Below are 14,704 nucleotides of genomic sequence, written 5' to 3' on the forward strand. Positions count from 1 at the left end.
GAGACATCTAGTTCCCGTTCTACCCCATAACTAGGGTCAACCCTTACAGTGCCACACAGGTGTACACTGTCTTTACAAGTGAACCATACCGGGACAGCAACAGAAAGAGAGACAACACTTTGCTTCGTTTCTATCTCACGCTCTACTAGGTGCAGAGCTCTTTAGGGGCTCGCCTTGCCATTGTGCGCTCGCTCGCTGGACCAAAGTACAGCCACACAGCGTTCCGTCGTAGCAGCTGTCGTCGCGGCATCCCACAGAGGCTTCAAAAGCAAAGCGGTTTATATAGTCATAAGTATTCAAAACTCGTCTCCCCGTTGTTTAGCACAAAGAAAACTGCAGGTACATTTGAGGCAAAATATACGTAATTAACTGGCAGTGCCTACGTTCATTTAGTTAGGAATGCTTGTTGGGTTGGTTTTTACGATAGTAAGCAAAAAAAGTGGCAGTGCAACGCTGGCACGTACGGGAGGAAAAGCAAGCACAAAAAGAACAGAACTCCCGCTGCCGCTGTTTCAGGCAGGAGGCACGCGAGCGCTCCGAAGGTGGGAAATTTTAATTGCATTGGACAAACGTCCGTTGAATTCATCAGGAGAGGAATGAGACAGGGCAGCGGAGAGCATGATGGGTGGTAAGGGCGAGTGGATAACGGCGCCACAGCCCATTATGGCGAATCACTGCTCTGCGCTTCCGACAGCTTTCATATTGAGTGGAACGGCTGGCTTTAATTTTTGTTTCTGAAAAGGTGCTGCATTGTCTCTCTTTCTGTAATTGTTGTAGTACGATGCACATGTAATTTTGCTGAAAATATATTAATCACTAGCCCAAACTTCCATGCTGTTAAAGGTACAAATGGCTTGGTCTCAGGCGCGTAGCCAGGATTTTTGTTCTGGGGGGGCTAAGGTTGTTCTCGCCCACCCCCCCCCCCCGAAGGAAAAAAAGTGCGGTAGTTTGCAAGCACCCTTAAAGGCTATGAAGATAAAATACATGTTTGGTTCATTAAAAAGTCTGCCTTGTCTCGATATCAATGATACCAGTTTTATCGCAATCTTCAAAGAATAATCAAAATATAAAATTAAACGTTTGAAGCAATGGCGAATCCCCGCCCACTTTCCGGCGGCGATTTCACTATGACAGTTCAGGATCTTGTTGGTACGATTGGCGCCCAACGACTTAAGTCACCGCCAAGGAACATGATTGCGCGATTGTAGAACGTGCAGTTAACACACTCATAACTACGTTTAGTGCTAGCCTATATATATACCACTCCTGCCGATATCACTTCACTGCAGCGCTAAATTTAAAAAAAATTTGACATTTGTTGCATTGCTTCGGTTTAAAAAACGCCTGTGATTGGAATGGAGCTGTGCGAGTTACCAAAGGCTAGTTGCTATTCAATTGAACAAGGTTGTATTTTGTCTTTAAAAGGCCCTTTAAGGTTCTCTCATGATATTGGTGTTGATTATGATTGTATTTGTGCCAGCTGAAGTTGTAAACTGGGCGGAAATCCGCAGACCACGTGGTACAAATCTCTGCCCGTGATACGGGACGTACATTGCACGCACAGGAACCTAGTGCAGGCATTGCATTAAACGGCCATAGTTTCATGCAATTACTTGCTTTATTTCAACGTGTGGAGAATGATGAGTGTGACATCCGCAATGAAATGACGTAGGCCGTAAGAATTAGATTTTTTTTTATTTGGTTGTCCTTGTCCAAAATGCAAAATAAAATGTTTTGCATACGCCTGCACAGTAGCGGCCAGTGTCAGGCCAATGGAGCTCATTCTGTGCAGTATACATCGAATCTATGCACTTGCGTTATGTGTAGCGCAGATCTTATCTTTAAAAAATGAGAGGCTATGAATTATACATACAAGAAGCGTTATATCTCTAGCAATAATTTTAACAAATATCAACCCTAAACACACAGACATCATGCGCAATAACAGTGCTCTTAAGGGCGAAAATTACATGAACATGGCAAGATTAGTCCACACCAAAGCGGAATAATTCAGCCATTGGTATTTGTTAAGTCATGCCAGTTTAAATTTGCGCTTCTGTTTTGAGTCTCAACACAATCCATTTCGTAGCTTCTATCAGGTCTCCGGGCGGACATGAGAAGCTTGTGCTTTGTAACATAATGGATCTGGTTTACATTTCGGCACTACCCAAATGTAGAGTCTGCTGTAATGAGCTTGGTGTTCTCAAATAGTTGCATTATTACCTGTCAAGTTTTCAATGCTTCGTGCATAAATTCCCTATAGTCTGCCTGAAGGCGTGTACTATCCAGTAACTTTTCTGGAGCAGCCACCCCATTTAGTTACCACTCCTAGATGAGGTAGAGCAAGTCACTGCAAAGTTCACTATTCGATGCTGTATCGAACTTTATATTTAGCAAGAAAAAATAGTAACGCAAAGACGACGATGTCTGACCATACTCTTGCGGTTAGGCATGTTCTCTGCAATCTGAGCAAAATATTGCTGCGTTTTGAATTTTGTCGTGAGATCTGAGGAAAGAGTTATAATGCGGTCCTACCATTTTGGTTTCTAACTTTAATGAAAGGAGATACTTTTTTAGCTGACGCGTGCACTGCCATTTTTCAGCCGAGTACACACTGCCGGTTTTAAAGCTAAACGATAAAAAGTATCAGTGCATGAGCATGGGCGGCTCTGGAATGTATAGGGCGCACAGGAGTTTTGTAGTTTTCGTTAGAGACGCGGGAAATGGAAATTATGTTGGGAATATCCTTGGTCCACCAGAAAACGGAGGATTGGGCAGCTGTGCAGAGCCAGCATGACCTTCGGGCGTGGTGCGATGCCCGAAACAAGTCAGCATTTCGTTTTCCGGAGTGCACCAAGAAACCATGCGTATTGGCATGGCCCCGTATACAGAAAGACCAAAGACTACCATGCTTCAGTATGAAGCGGACAGTAATGACATAGTTAAACTATTTCCTTGGTTGACAGCGAGCGTTATGTTGAAACTGAAGCATGGTTTCAGGCTACGACAGGATAGATTGGCTAAAAGTTGCAAAGTTGTTTACCGTGATAATTACTCAGTCATTTCGGTTACTTAAGATTGCTCAAAATGTCCTTCATGCAACATTTTAGAATGTATACGTAGCAGTTGTGCATTCAGGAAGAAAGACAACAGCGTGCACCCGTATGTGTGTGTGCGGGGGGGGGGGGGGGGGGGGGTGAGCGGAGGAGGAGGGCGGAGGTGTGCTGGTGCTCTTGAGGGGACCTGCTGTCTGTAGCCCGTTTATTTAATTAGGAAATTCTGTTGTCTTGCACGACCGATTGAGCCTTGCAAGAACGATACTCCTGCGTCCACAGAACTTCAAAGAAGGCCAGGAAGAGTTAAAGGAAAATTCTACCAGAAAGGCACGTTCGTTTCTTCGCCACCAGTATGAAGGTCCTTCACTTGCGCTGTGCACGCAGCTATGGGTTTCAAATTGGGTGTAGCAGTCGATGCACGCGTAGATAAGAAACGCGATAACAAAAGTCCCGATAACGCGCACACAATGCAACAGCGTCTACATCACATGGAGTTTCGTTCCAGTAAAAGCAAGCTATTAAAACTGCAGCCAGAACAAATATATTTTTCACTCTTCATGTACTGATACTAACGCTGTCCCGATACACTCTGAGTAACCCTCTCCAACTTCGTGCATAATAAAATATTTAGGCGTTTACAGGAGTTGAATTTACGTTTTCCCTCATTAAAAATCACCTATCAGCTCCACCGTGGGCGCTTTTAACGACCAATTCAAACGCAAATACTGCATTCGAAATAAAACGAAATACACAATTTTAGCTCGCAGACGCAAGATACTGGGGCATCGTGTAAATATAAATAAATTATTATTTAAATATCAGAGAATGCATAACTGATCTGCACTGCACAACTTAACGTACAATGCAACCTCCATCGCCAAAAGACATTAATTAGTGATCATGGAAGGATTAATCACTGGAAGGAAATGACTTACAATTCGAGGCCTCTTTTGGGTGTTGGCACTTGGAACATGAGCTTCTCAAAACCAGGGGCGCTTCTATCCTCGCGACATATTGCCGTTGTGTTTCAGGCCCTTAATCTGGGCGTCTCTGGGCAGCCGCCGTCCAGGGAAAAAGCGGCCGTGGACGCAATGGAGGGGCTTTAGTTGAGATCGAGGTAGAATATGACCACGTGATCGTTGTTACTGTCGCGACGTCGTCTGCCTGTGGCAGGGCTGGTGACCGCCGTGCCTTCACATTTAGGATAAAGTCTGGGACTGGCTCGGGGAGCTGCAGCGCGCCTTTTTTGTCGAACCCCTGTTCTCCAGTTTCCTAGGTTAGAGAATACCGCCGAACAAAGCTGCCTAATCGCAGGGGTGAAATTGATTGTCGCAACATCGCCGTCGGAAGGGGACACTCAGTGCGCGCAATCTGAGCCCACTCCAACAAAACCCTCCCGGGCTCGACAGAAACGTGAAAAAGGAAGAATGAAGGGCTGACGCGAGGAAGAGGGGCATACCTTGCTGTGTGTCTCATTCGCAAAGGCCCTCTGCCCGCGCACGACATTCATCCAGCTAAACTGCATGTTTCATCCATTACGTAGCCCCATCGCATTCTTCAGTTACCTTGCACGAGTCTTGAATGTGTGCCCACGGCCGCTTGATCTCCCCTTTTCTAGGAGAGGGAGCGGCCGTGGTCAGCCACCGCCGCTTGCAGGTTGTTCTGCTTAACATACAAAGATCGTCTGTTCCCTTTCGGGCCTGCATCGTACCAGTCTTCAACCATCAATGACCGGCGGTCCCTCTTTTTTTTCGCCGCGAGTTAGTGCGGACCAGTCAATCTCCTCTGCTGAGAACGACTCAGCCGGCCTATTATTCTCTGTGTTGCCACATGTCTCGTACAAAGGGACACAACGCATGCCTTTGTCGTCCCGTGCGCTGAGCTTACCTGAAGGCGCCGTGGCTTTCGGGGCTGCCCCCCTCTGCAATCATCCCTCAGCGGTTCGCACCCTTCAGGCGCTTCATTTTGTCACGGCCGGACTCGACTCCCTTTCCGCAGCGCGGAAAAAGAGTCGAGTCCGGCCGTGGTTTTGTGTAAACACCCTTGCGTAGGGCAGACATTGAGTCGCGAATGCTTCTTTTAGTGGCACTTTCAAAGGATATGCAGCTTTGTTCACAGGCGACGTACCAGGCATACAGGCAGCCCGGCGACGGCCGGAAAAATTTCGGGGGGGGCTGAAGCCCGGTCAGCCCCCCCCTGGCTACGCCACTGCTTGGTCTGTACTGATAAAATAATGTGCACCATTTGCCCTTTATGCCACACTTGGTGGCCCCAAGTCTTAGATGAGATGGTGGACAAAAACTTAGAAACAGATTCCACCAGCCAAGGCTGTTTTTTACACTATGGTCTATGATGTCACTAACTCCAAATAACTAACTGGGTGAATTTTGGGCAGGTAAATCGAGAGATCGACTCCTGCTTTATTTGGCAATTCCTCAGCAACAAAAGCACCCTTCAATGTGAAAACCAGTTCATCCCTATATTAAACGAAAATGTTTGCGTCTAATATACATGCTACAAAAGTGCACATAGATGCCAGGCACGTAATCACAAATGTAAGCAAATTTTTACCTCGCGCAAACCCTTATATATTAGTGAGTGCAAACATTATTCGATCCTGAGCATGATACCAGGGCACCATAAAAGTTCAGAATTATTTTTCCATACAAACATTCATTGAACACTTGATACATGAGTAACACAACAAGAAAATGAACGAAGCTCACACTAATGCGTAAGACCTGAAGGAAGTGAAGCTTTACGCAACTTCGACGACCATCACGAAAATTTAAGCCCACAATTGCAGCTGATTTGCTTCTTATTCACTGCTGCAATGACCTTTACTCCATCATTGTTGCTATAAATGTGAGCTTCTTTCATTTTTTTGGAAGTGCTATAATCATTGGACATCACCTTGGAGGGGCGTACGATTTGACGTATTTTTCTCGTTCCAAACAAGTTTTGCAACGATTGTGGTGAACTGAGGAGTTTTTTGGTCAATCTTTTCCAATCTCCCGAGTGCTGGGCGGTCGCCGGGAGGCGCACACACACGTACGCTCGGCACTTTCTTGGTTTTTTTAACTTCCGGACGGTCGCCACAATCTTGGCCAATCCCCCTAAGTGGGTAAGCTTGGCTTGACGAACATGCTCAGGGGGCGCTGGGCGGTTGCCGTGAGGCATGCACACACAAGTGCTAGGCATTTTCTTGGTTTTGTTAACTGCTGGGTGGTCGCCGCAAGGCCCGCACTCACGTGCACGTGCTCGGAAATTTCTTGGTATTTTTAACTGTGGATGCGAGAAATTATGATTTGCTAAATAGCTTCGCTGTTAAAAAATTGGGTGCCGAGCCGAATATAGCATTTTATTGCAAAAACTTTGTTTTTGCCAGCAACAAAACTTTTTTAGAGAAATGCACACCAAACGTAAATTGAGCATAAAATTTACGATTGCTCCTTATAAATATTTTAGTGGATAGACGTTGCTAAAGTTGGCCGAGGCACAGAGGAGGTAGCGGTGGGTGTCCACCTTGTCGCGTTTAGAAATTTTTTGCAGTTAGGCAAAATTTTTCCAGGGGAAAATATTGGCGGATGTGGACATAGAATAATCAGGGAATGATGCAAAAAAAAAAATTTCAAGCAGATTGAAGAGGTTGACCAGCCACACTTTGTTCAGTCTTATCTGAAATTACCCTCTTATGTTTGTCAAATCATTGCGGCCTGTCTCATTTTGCTATAGGACTTCCTTGCGAGCATAAAATGGACACCCAGTGTGCTGTCCACTTATAAATAAGGAGGCTGAAAACATTGGAGGGCGGCCAAATGCAGGTTGGTAATAATCAATCCTGTGGCACCAACATCTATAAGCTTACCCAGTACACCAGGGTTGCAGAAATCCACAAGGGAAAAGAACTCCTGGAGGTCGTTCTGAACCGGTGTTCCTGTCAGGAGGATCCTACGAAGTGTTTCCAGGTTCTGCAGAGACTGGGAACAGGCCACAAAGTGCAAGGAACACTATGAATAAGTACACCCAAGAGCAAACGTTTGCGGACCACGAAAGCAGAAATTTCGGGTTATTTCTCTGCCGCACGGCAGCCCGGGGTACTATGTGTGCAATTTTTCATTACTTCAGTAACAATACGACATCTTGCAAGCACACGGCAGTTTGTTGGGCTGCTATAGGAAGAGAAATAACCTAGAATAGCCATTTTCCTGGTCCGTAAACGTTTGCTTAGGGCTGTACATCCGTGCAGCAGAAACTTCAGCATAAAGCATCTAGATAACGGCAACCATGAGTTAATCTGAGTGTGCGTGCATGTGTAATGATCGAGTGTATTAGAGCAGCTGCACGGGTGATACATTTTGTATCAGTTCCAACAATATGACTAGGGACCTAATTTACCATCCCTTGTTCATATATTGGCACAGAAGAAGCCTAAAAATTACAATTCACGTATACTGAGAACATTTATTTGCACGCCATGTGAGATAAGCAACTTGTCGTCGGAGGCTGGGCTCAGAATTTTTTAGGGGGCCAAAGCCTCATACTGAGCTCTTTCCCTAGCTCCCATGAAAAACTGAAAAAATTCCCTGTAAAAATGACTTAAGCTCTGCCAACAAATGTTTTGTTTCCATTCAAGGACAATCAATTTCAAAGATATATATTCCAAAGAGCAAAACTCAAAGGACAGTTCACAAGACTGCTCGGTAAAACGGTACATCACACACACAGTTCCTTTCTCTACACCCATGCCATCACCTTCCCTAAGCGGCTTGGCTCAGATTTGCACATTCTGCCTGCTTTCAGGTGTAACACGAACTGAGGCACTGCTTAGAAATGAGCAGACAAATCGGGATAGCAAATAGCTTCGCATGAGAAGCGAAATATGGCATCCGTATCCTCTGCATACAAACATTTACGTGTTATAAACCTAGAAAAAAACCTATCATTCACCTTAAAATGAAAGACGCCACACCGTTATATTCTTCTGTAAATTATGTTTTGTATGCGCCATTTCTCGGTTATACTGGTACCACTCCAAAAGCTGAGTTGGCATCCATTAAGTGAACCAGCTTCGGCCAAATTTTCAACAAATGCAAAGAGGCTGAGGGCTTTTGAAAGGCCCGAATAAAAGGTGTGTGTGGACTTCAAAAGGGCAGTACAAATCTGCAACAGCCTCAGCAGCCAGCACCGGGGGTGATCCCTTTGGCCACCAACGATGCCAGCAGCACCGACTCACTTCGGTGGTCTTGATGTTGGCATTCTTCAGCCTGTGTGCCTCATCGCAGATGAGCAGGTCAAAGTTGACGGCTGCCAGGCTGCTGCCCACACGCATGTACATCTCGTACGAGAGGATCAGCACAGGGAAGCTGGCTGGTTGCTTCAGGTAGACCTGAAAAGGGGGTGCAAAAGCAGGTACTGCCACCTTCTCCACTAAATATGCGCAGCACCAAGACCAAAAGGAGTGCTTCACATTTAAAGAGCAGGGGTAATGAGGACTGCCCTTGTGGTAGTATTCTGCCATGTAGACAAGCCATGTCAGTGGGACAATAAAGGCAGACAAAGCAAGTTGATCGGTATTGACAGGTTAAAGGGGGACACTGCTCTCAAAACAACTTCGTTTAATTTTTAAGTAAACACTATGAAACTTGTCATCCTTGCTGCTTTTTCCCCACTGATTCCAAATATGTCATTATTTTTTTAGTCAGTCAATTAGTGCCCAATGTAATTAGAGATAATTAGAAATTTGTGGAGGAACAATACACAAGACAGTGCTAGTCATAAAACTGTAATCTTTATATTTTCCAATACTACAAACCCTGGTGAATGCAATAAGACAAGCAGTTTTTGATGCACCACTTGAGGCTAATTTTACAGCTCATTAAACTTTGGTGGCACCAGTGGCAAAGAACCATTTCGAATGCCCATTTCAAACACCTAAGTTTAATGAGCTGCAAAATTAGTTCCAAGTGGTGCATCAAAAAACTGCCTCTCTTACTGCATTCACCAGGGTTTGTAGTATTGAAAAATATAGAGATCACAGTTTTATGACAAAGACTGTTCTATCTATTGTTCCTCCACAAATTACTAATCATATCTAATTACATTGGGCTATAATTTACTGACTAAAAAAATGATGGCATATCTGAAATCAGTGAGGGAAAAAAAGCAGCAAGACACAAGTTTCACAGAGTTTACTTAAAATTTAAACGAAGTTGTTTTAAGAGCCCCGTCCCCCCCTTAACCTGAAGCACTCATCTTGGTGGTTAAAGTGACCGCAAAACAGGGATGAAGGTAGAACAACATGGCACCAACCTTTGTTCCCTGCTTTGTTAGCGCTTCAACTACCAAGATGGACACCTACCAACTAGCCCAACTGTCCGTTCCACTGTTAAAATAGCAAATAGCAAAGGCACAGACATTGGCATAGGTGCAATACACCGTTTTGCACACTACAACTTGTGATGTCACACATAATTGCAAACAGTTCAACCTGGCAAAAGAGCCAAGGATAGAGAACTGTACAACGCACACTTGCAAGCATGGCAACTTTTGGTTGGTTTATATTTCAATGCTGGTTGATGCGCCAATGTTCATGTTTCATTACGTCCTTCCCTAAAGTTGTTCCTTGGGACAAGCAAGAGACACTTTTTTTGATGTCCCATCTGCTTGCCTAATGAAGCGTCGGACAACTCACGTCAATTTTGTTGTTTTGGTCAACATGGTAGACCCGAAGATTTCTGTTTGGGAGCCACTTCTTGAACTCTTTCTGCCAATTCTGCACAAGGTGAAACAAATGAACAAGCAAAAAACAGTTCCACACATTGCAACAGGACAGATGTCACTCCCACATGTACAGCTTGTTAAAGCCAGTGCAGCGACTGCATTTGCACACTTTCAATCTGCTCTCCGTAGATTGTAACGCATAGCACAAGTGGTTCAATGATGATGTCGTGTACCTCACGCTAGCATCATGCAGCCATCATCACTGCCATCAATAGTTCGTTGCTGAGGTGCACGTTGTATGCCTCTTCCAATGGGAGAGTACTACACACCGCAGGTCAAGAAATCACCCAAACCGAATTTTCTCTCTTATCCCTCCAATAATTTTATGTCCTCTAAGCACATGCCCTTCCCTACTCTGTTTTTGTCATTTAGGTGCACTGAGGAAAAATGTCCTCCACTAATTTTTTTTTTCATACATTTATCTATAATCTTTTTTTCTGTGGCCCTTTCGGCAGAGCGAAGTTTTACTTTCAAGTGCCTCAGAAGGCGGCAAGGATCTGCATTACTGGAAGTACGCATCACTTGTATGCTTTCCTTTTGAGGAAAAGAGCTTGGCTAGTCCTTGTAAATTGTAAGCTACTTGTGAGCGCTTTTCAAATGGTAGCACAGAGTAGGGTCAGTGTGAGATTGACCTTCACTCTCATCACATGCACACCCACCTTGACAAGACTGCTGGGTGTAACAATGATGACCTTGCGAAGAAATGGCTGGCCTCCGTACGGTCCTTGCCTTAACAGGGTCCTGGGGGAAAAAAAGGAAAGTGTTGGTGTCCCATTTTCTGTCGCTGATGTCATATCAGTATGCACACCCTCGCAGGGCTGCAACTTACCACACCAGTGCAATGCATTGTAGGGTCTTTCCAAGGCCCATCTCATCACTGGAAGAGGGAAAACACTTCTGTAATTTTGCACACGTTTTGTTCTCTTTCTTCTTGGCAAAGGGGCACGCATCATCTGCTCTGGCAAATGCTATGCATGTTTTTTTCATTTTGGCGCTAAGTTGTTGATGGATGTGTGATTGCGGCCTATAAGGTGCTAAGTCAGTGTACCTAAATTCTGCACTAATCGACAGAGCAAACTAGCCGATTTGTGCGAAGGCCCAGTTCATTGAGTCACATGATGCAGCTCAATAAAATTAGTTTTTAACAAGATTTTTTGTATCTTTCTACCAGTTTTTGAACACTTTGATAATCAACAATACCTTTCACGGCATGGCACACCTTGAATTCATGGGGTTTGATTGTATGCGCAGAGAGCTCGCGCAAATAGCCTTCCATGAGGACCATTGCAAGCATGTGGTAATCTATAATGCGATAGCCACCAATGCTTACCTGCATGAATGCAAATTGGCACTGCGACTGTTATCAGATGGAGTGCACTTTCCTACTGATGGTCCTTATGCAAAAAACTAGATGTTGAACGACATTGGTATACCCAACACAATCACGCTAATTTGTAGGTGTGTGGCGAGCTTGAGGCCTAGAAGCATTTCTGCCTTCAACCTAAAGCAAAATGGTATGCAAAATAAAACAAGAAGAAGGATGACTTCATGAGCCCTTACGCTAGAATGGCCCCACAGCCATCAAAGCACCGCATCTGCGTGATGCACTCGTAGAGGAAGATGATGCCCTCACGCTGGTGGGGCCGTAAGCACCGGGCAAGCGATTCTTCCACAATCACATTTGTGACTGGAAGGCCCTGCCGGTTGTGCTTCCACTGCAAGCAAAGAGAACATTCAGAAAGCCCAATACCACAAACACGTTGCCTTCTTTGTGAAGGAATACAAAGGGCAAAAAATTGTGCAATACTCCATCACTGACCACGTTTGTTCAACTTTGTTGTGAAAGAATATGTGACCACTCATTAATGCACGTGGCATTTTGTTCAAATGACTGTGATTTGCCACGGGTAGTGGGGGCAAAGAACTGTCGTCCCTGTCTAAGGTTGGAGACTTGCGGGTTGCACAAATGGCTCTGCAACTTTGGTTCATTACATTCCTAACAAGCCTCCTTTGTCTGTTTAAGAAGGAAATGTATAAGCTGATGCCATCTGTACCTGGTGAATATCACTTGGGTGGGGCATGACAAAAGAGTTTGGTCTCAACACAGGAGAAGTTGGCGGGTTGAAAAACTTTTTCTTGCTTGTAGTGGAAGCCAGGCTGCCCACATGAGGACTTCTGAAGGCCGGGAACTTTGTTGCGCAAGTTTGTTTTGCGACTGCCTCTGGAGAAAATAAAAGAAGAAAAAGTACACATGACATCTAAGAACAGAGGATAAAGCACATTGAACATTCCAGGGTCACATTTCACAAATGCCAAAAACACCAACTTGTAGGTTTTAGCCAATGCCGTATGACCGCACCCTCTATGCAAAGAAGCTTCACTTCAATTTTTTAACTTGTAGCAGGACGGGACGTTAGGCAAGCTGGGCATGACAGTCACACACATGCTACAAGATATGCCGCCAGTGGTTGCCAGCCATCAGTCTTGATGTAGAGAGCAACTAATTTGTAACAGATGGGCATGATACAGAGACATGAAGGAAGGCTTGGTGGAAAATTGCTTACAAGAAACTGAAATGCTGATCATTTGTGCGTGTGCAAGCTTTATTAGTGCCCTTTTCTCCCCACTCAGCGAGCTTCAGGCTATGCAGCAAACACATGCAAGGTCTGTGCATCCTGACTGTTATTCTCTGAATGTACTAGTCTTTTTTGAAAATCCCTCCCACCCCCCAAAAAAATAATAAAGCCAGAACTACAACACATCGAGATCGATTACAAAAGTTGCCTGAGCCTTCTAAATTACATTAACCTTGAGCATTACCTGGCACTTGTTTGCTTTTTACTTTAAAAAAAAAAAATAATAATGCCCCCATTTGTAATGATACAGAATGCGGACGACTTCCAATATTCCCCTTCACTTTGTCCATCGATGCTAATACTTTGACACATTTGAACTCTGGACTGGCCACACGTCACCAAAGAGTTTTTCTGCTCAGTGCTGTACATGTATAATTTTTTTCTTTCACCAAAGAATTGCATTAAAAGATAGCAAAGGTAACACCATCAAAGGCGGTTGCTGTCAACTGCATTTCTTTGACAAGCAGCACATATGCAGATCCCAAGCAGTACTAAAATCCTCGCAAAGTTGTTGTGTTTTCGTTTATTCAATAGCCTCAATCGAGGATTTGTAATGTACATTTGAACAAGGCGTTTTCCGGAAGAGCAAAACTATGTGGTATCGGCAATTGCAGATTATGTCTTCTATACACTCCTTTCTGTTTTGTAGAGTCATGCATAGACCCAGTTTGCAATGATTTTGATTGATTGTAGGGTTCAATGCGCCGACGCAACGCAGGCGATGAGGCGCGGCGTAGTGGAGGGCTCCGGATTAATTTTGACCACCTGGGGATCTTTAACGTGCGCTGAAATATCGCACACACGGGCGTTTTTGCTTTTAACCTCCATCAGAAAAGCGGCCACCGCGGCCGGGTATCGAAGCCACGACCTCGTGCTCAGCAGCACGACTTAGTCACTGAACCACCGTGGAGAGTACCCAGTTTGCAAGCAGGTTTAACTAGGTACTATTGCACCCTATTAATTTGAACACTTCTGTCCTCACGCCACTTGTTCGTAGAGCAAGGCAGCCACGTTTGTGTATTGCACGATACACATTGCTTGAAAAAATAAAAAGTGGAATTTGGTGGCCTTGTTTGTGCAGAAGACACAGTGGGCATGGAAACTCAAAAATGTGTGCCATAGTTTCCATCGGCAACCAGAGACTGCTTTACAGGAGGAAGCAGGAAATGGAGCGTGTGCTGGGGTCAAGGAACGTGCTTCTGCTTGTCATTGATTATACTGTGTTTCGACTATGTAGAGCTCATTTAGAAACGAAGTGTTTCTGCAGAACGTGTAAATTTTCGCAATGTCTTTGTAAGGTACTACAGTTCGAATGGAGCTTAAGTTTTTGTTATGTAGACATAGCGCCAAAAATGCACGCCTTTTGCCTAAGTCTCGCTCTGATAAAAAAAATTTAGGTAAATATATTTTGTTTTTTAGGTTAAAAAATGAAATTTGAGTTAGCATGTTCAACATATGTTTTGATTTGAAGGACTTAATGCTTCTACATGCAAATGCCTTGGTTCATTACTTTACTGTATATTTTGTAAAAAATAAGCAGTCATGTTCCCAAGACAACAATAAATTAAAATAGTTTTGCCTATGCAGACACTATCTAAAATCCAAACACTCAGTTTTGGTGGGGCACCTATTAATGATGCACAATCGTAGAACACACGTCCAATCAAAACGCACGCAACTATTTATTTGTTCACATGCATGCCAGTACCCTATGTGTGAGAGAAAGTTAACAATCAGGTTTAGTTTTTACTAAGTGCAGGTGCTGAACTTGAGCTTGAGTCGTCTTGAGGTGTTGAAGGCACAAAACCGTCGCTAAAACATCGTCCCGAAAAGTATTCCTCAGTGGTTATAACACCTTGTATCTACAAAAGAGAAAAAGAAAACCAATGCGAACAAAAAATGTACCTTTTTGCTTTGGATACTTTGCTATGGTTACTGCATGCAATAAACTAAATATAAAAACAAGCACCATCAAAGCAACAAAATTCAGAAAAAGTGGCAAAGTTTTTTAGCAATGCTTAAAAGACTAGCAAAATATAATTCATCAAGAATCTAGTGAACGTCTCTTGAGTTGACAGCCATTACTTATAAAGCCAAAACAACTCCCAGTTTGTTTCAATTTCAATTTAAGTACAGCTCCCACCATTTATTCTGTCGGAGCTAGGCAGTTTACCAGGAAAAGGCAAACATGTGTGGCTGAATAAAAGCTGTACAAACAAATCATTTCAC

At 44.1% G+C, this 14,704-nt stretch overlaps 1 protein-coding gene across 2 annotated transcripts in view; it reads right to left on the minus strand.

Moving 5' to 3' along the window:
- LOC144144804 (DNA repair and recombination protein RAD54B-like) overlaps positions 1-14,704 on the minus strand; it is a 39,681-nt gene that overhangs the window by 17,114 nt on the left and 7,863 nt on the right. For both annotated transcript variants that reach the window (XM_077676310.1, XM_077676308.1), the window contains exons 7-14: positions 14,226-14,337; positions 11,894-12,060; positions 11,400-11,554; positions 10,669-10,716; positions 10,499-10,580; positions 9,751-9,831; positions 8,293-8,445; positions 6,925-7,036 (exon numbers count right to left, since the gene is read on the minus strand). In XM_077676310.1, coding sequence (XP_077532436.1) covers positions 6,925-7,036; positions 8,293-8,445; positions 9,751-9,831; positions 10,499-10,580; positions 10,669-10,716; positions 11,400-11,554; positions 11,894-12,060; positions 14,226-14,337 — 910 coding nt within the window. The remainder of the gene's footprint in view (positions 1-6,924; positions 7,037-8,292; positions 8,446-9,750; positions 9,832-10,498; positions 10,581-10,668; positions 10,717-11,399; positions 11,555-11,893; positions 12,061-14,225; positions 14,338-14,704) is intronic.

This window comes from Haemaphysalis longicornis, unplaced genomic scaffold (assembly GCF_048455015.1).
Source record: "Haemaphysalis longicornis isolate Haplotype H1 unplaced genomic scaffold, Haemaphysalis longicornis Haplotype H1 scaffold_7, whole genome shotgun sequence".
In the NCBI taxonomy this organism is placed as follows: domain Eukaryota; kingdom Metazoa; phylum Arthropoda; class Arachnida; order Ixodida; family Ixodidae; genus Haemaphysalis; species Haemaphysalis longicornis.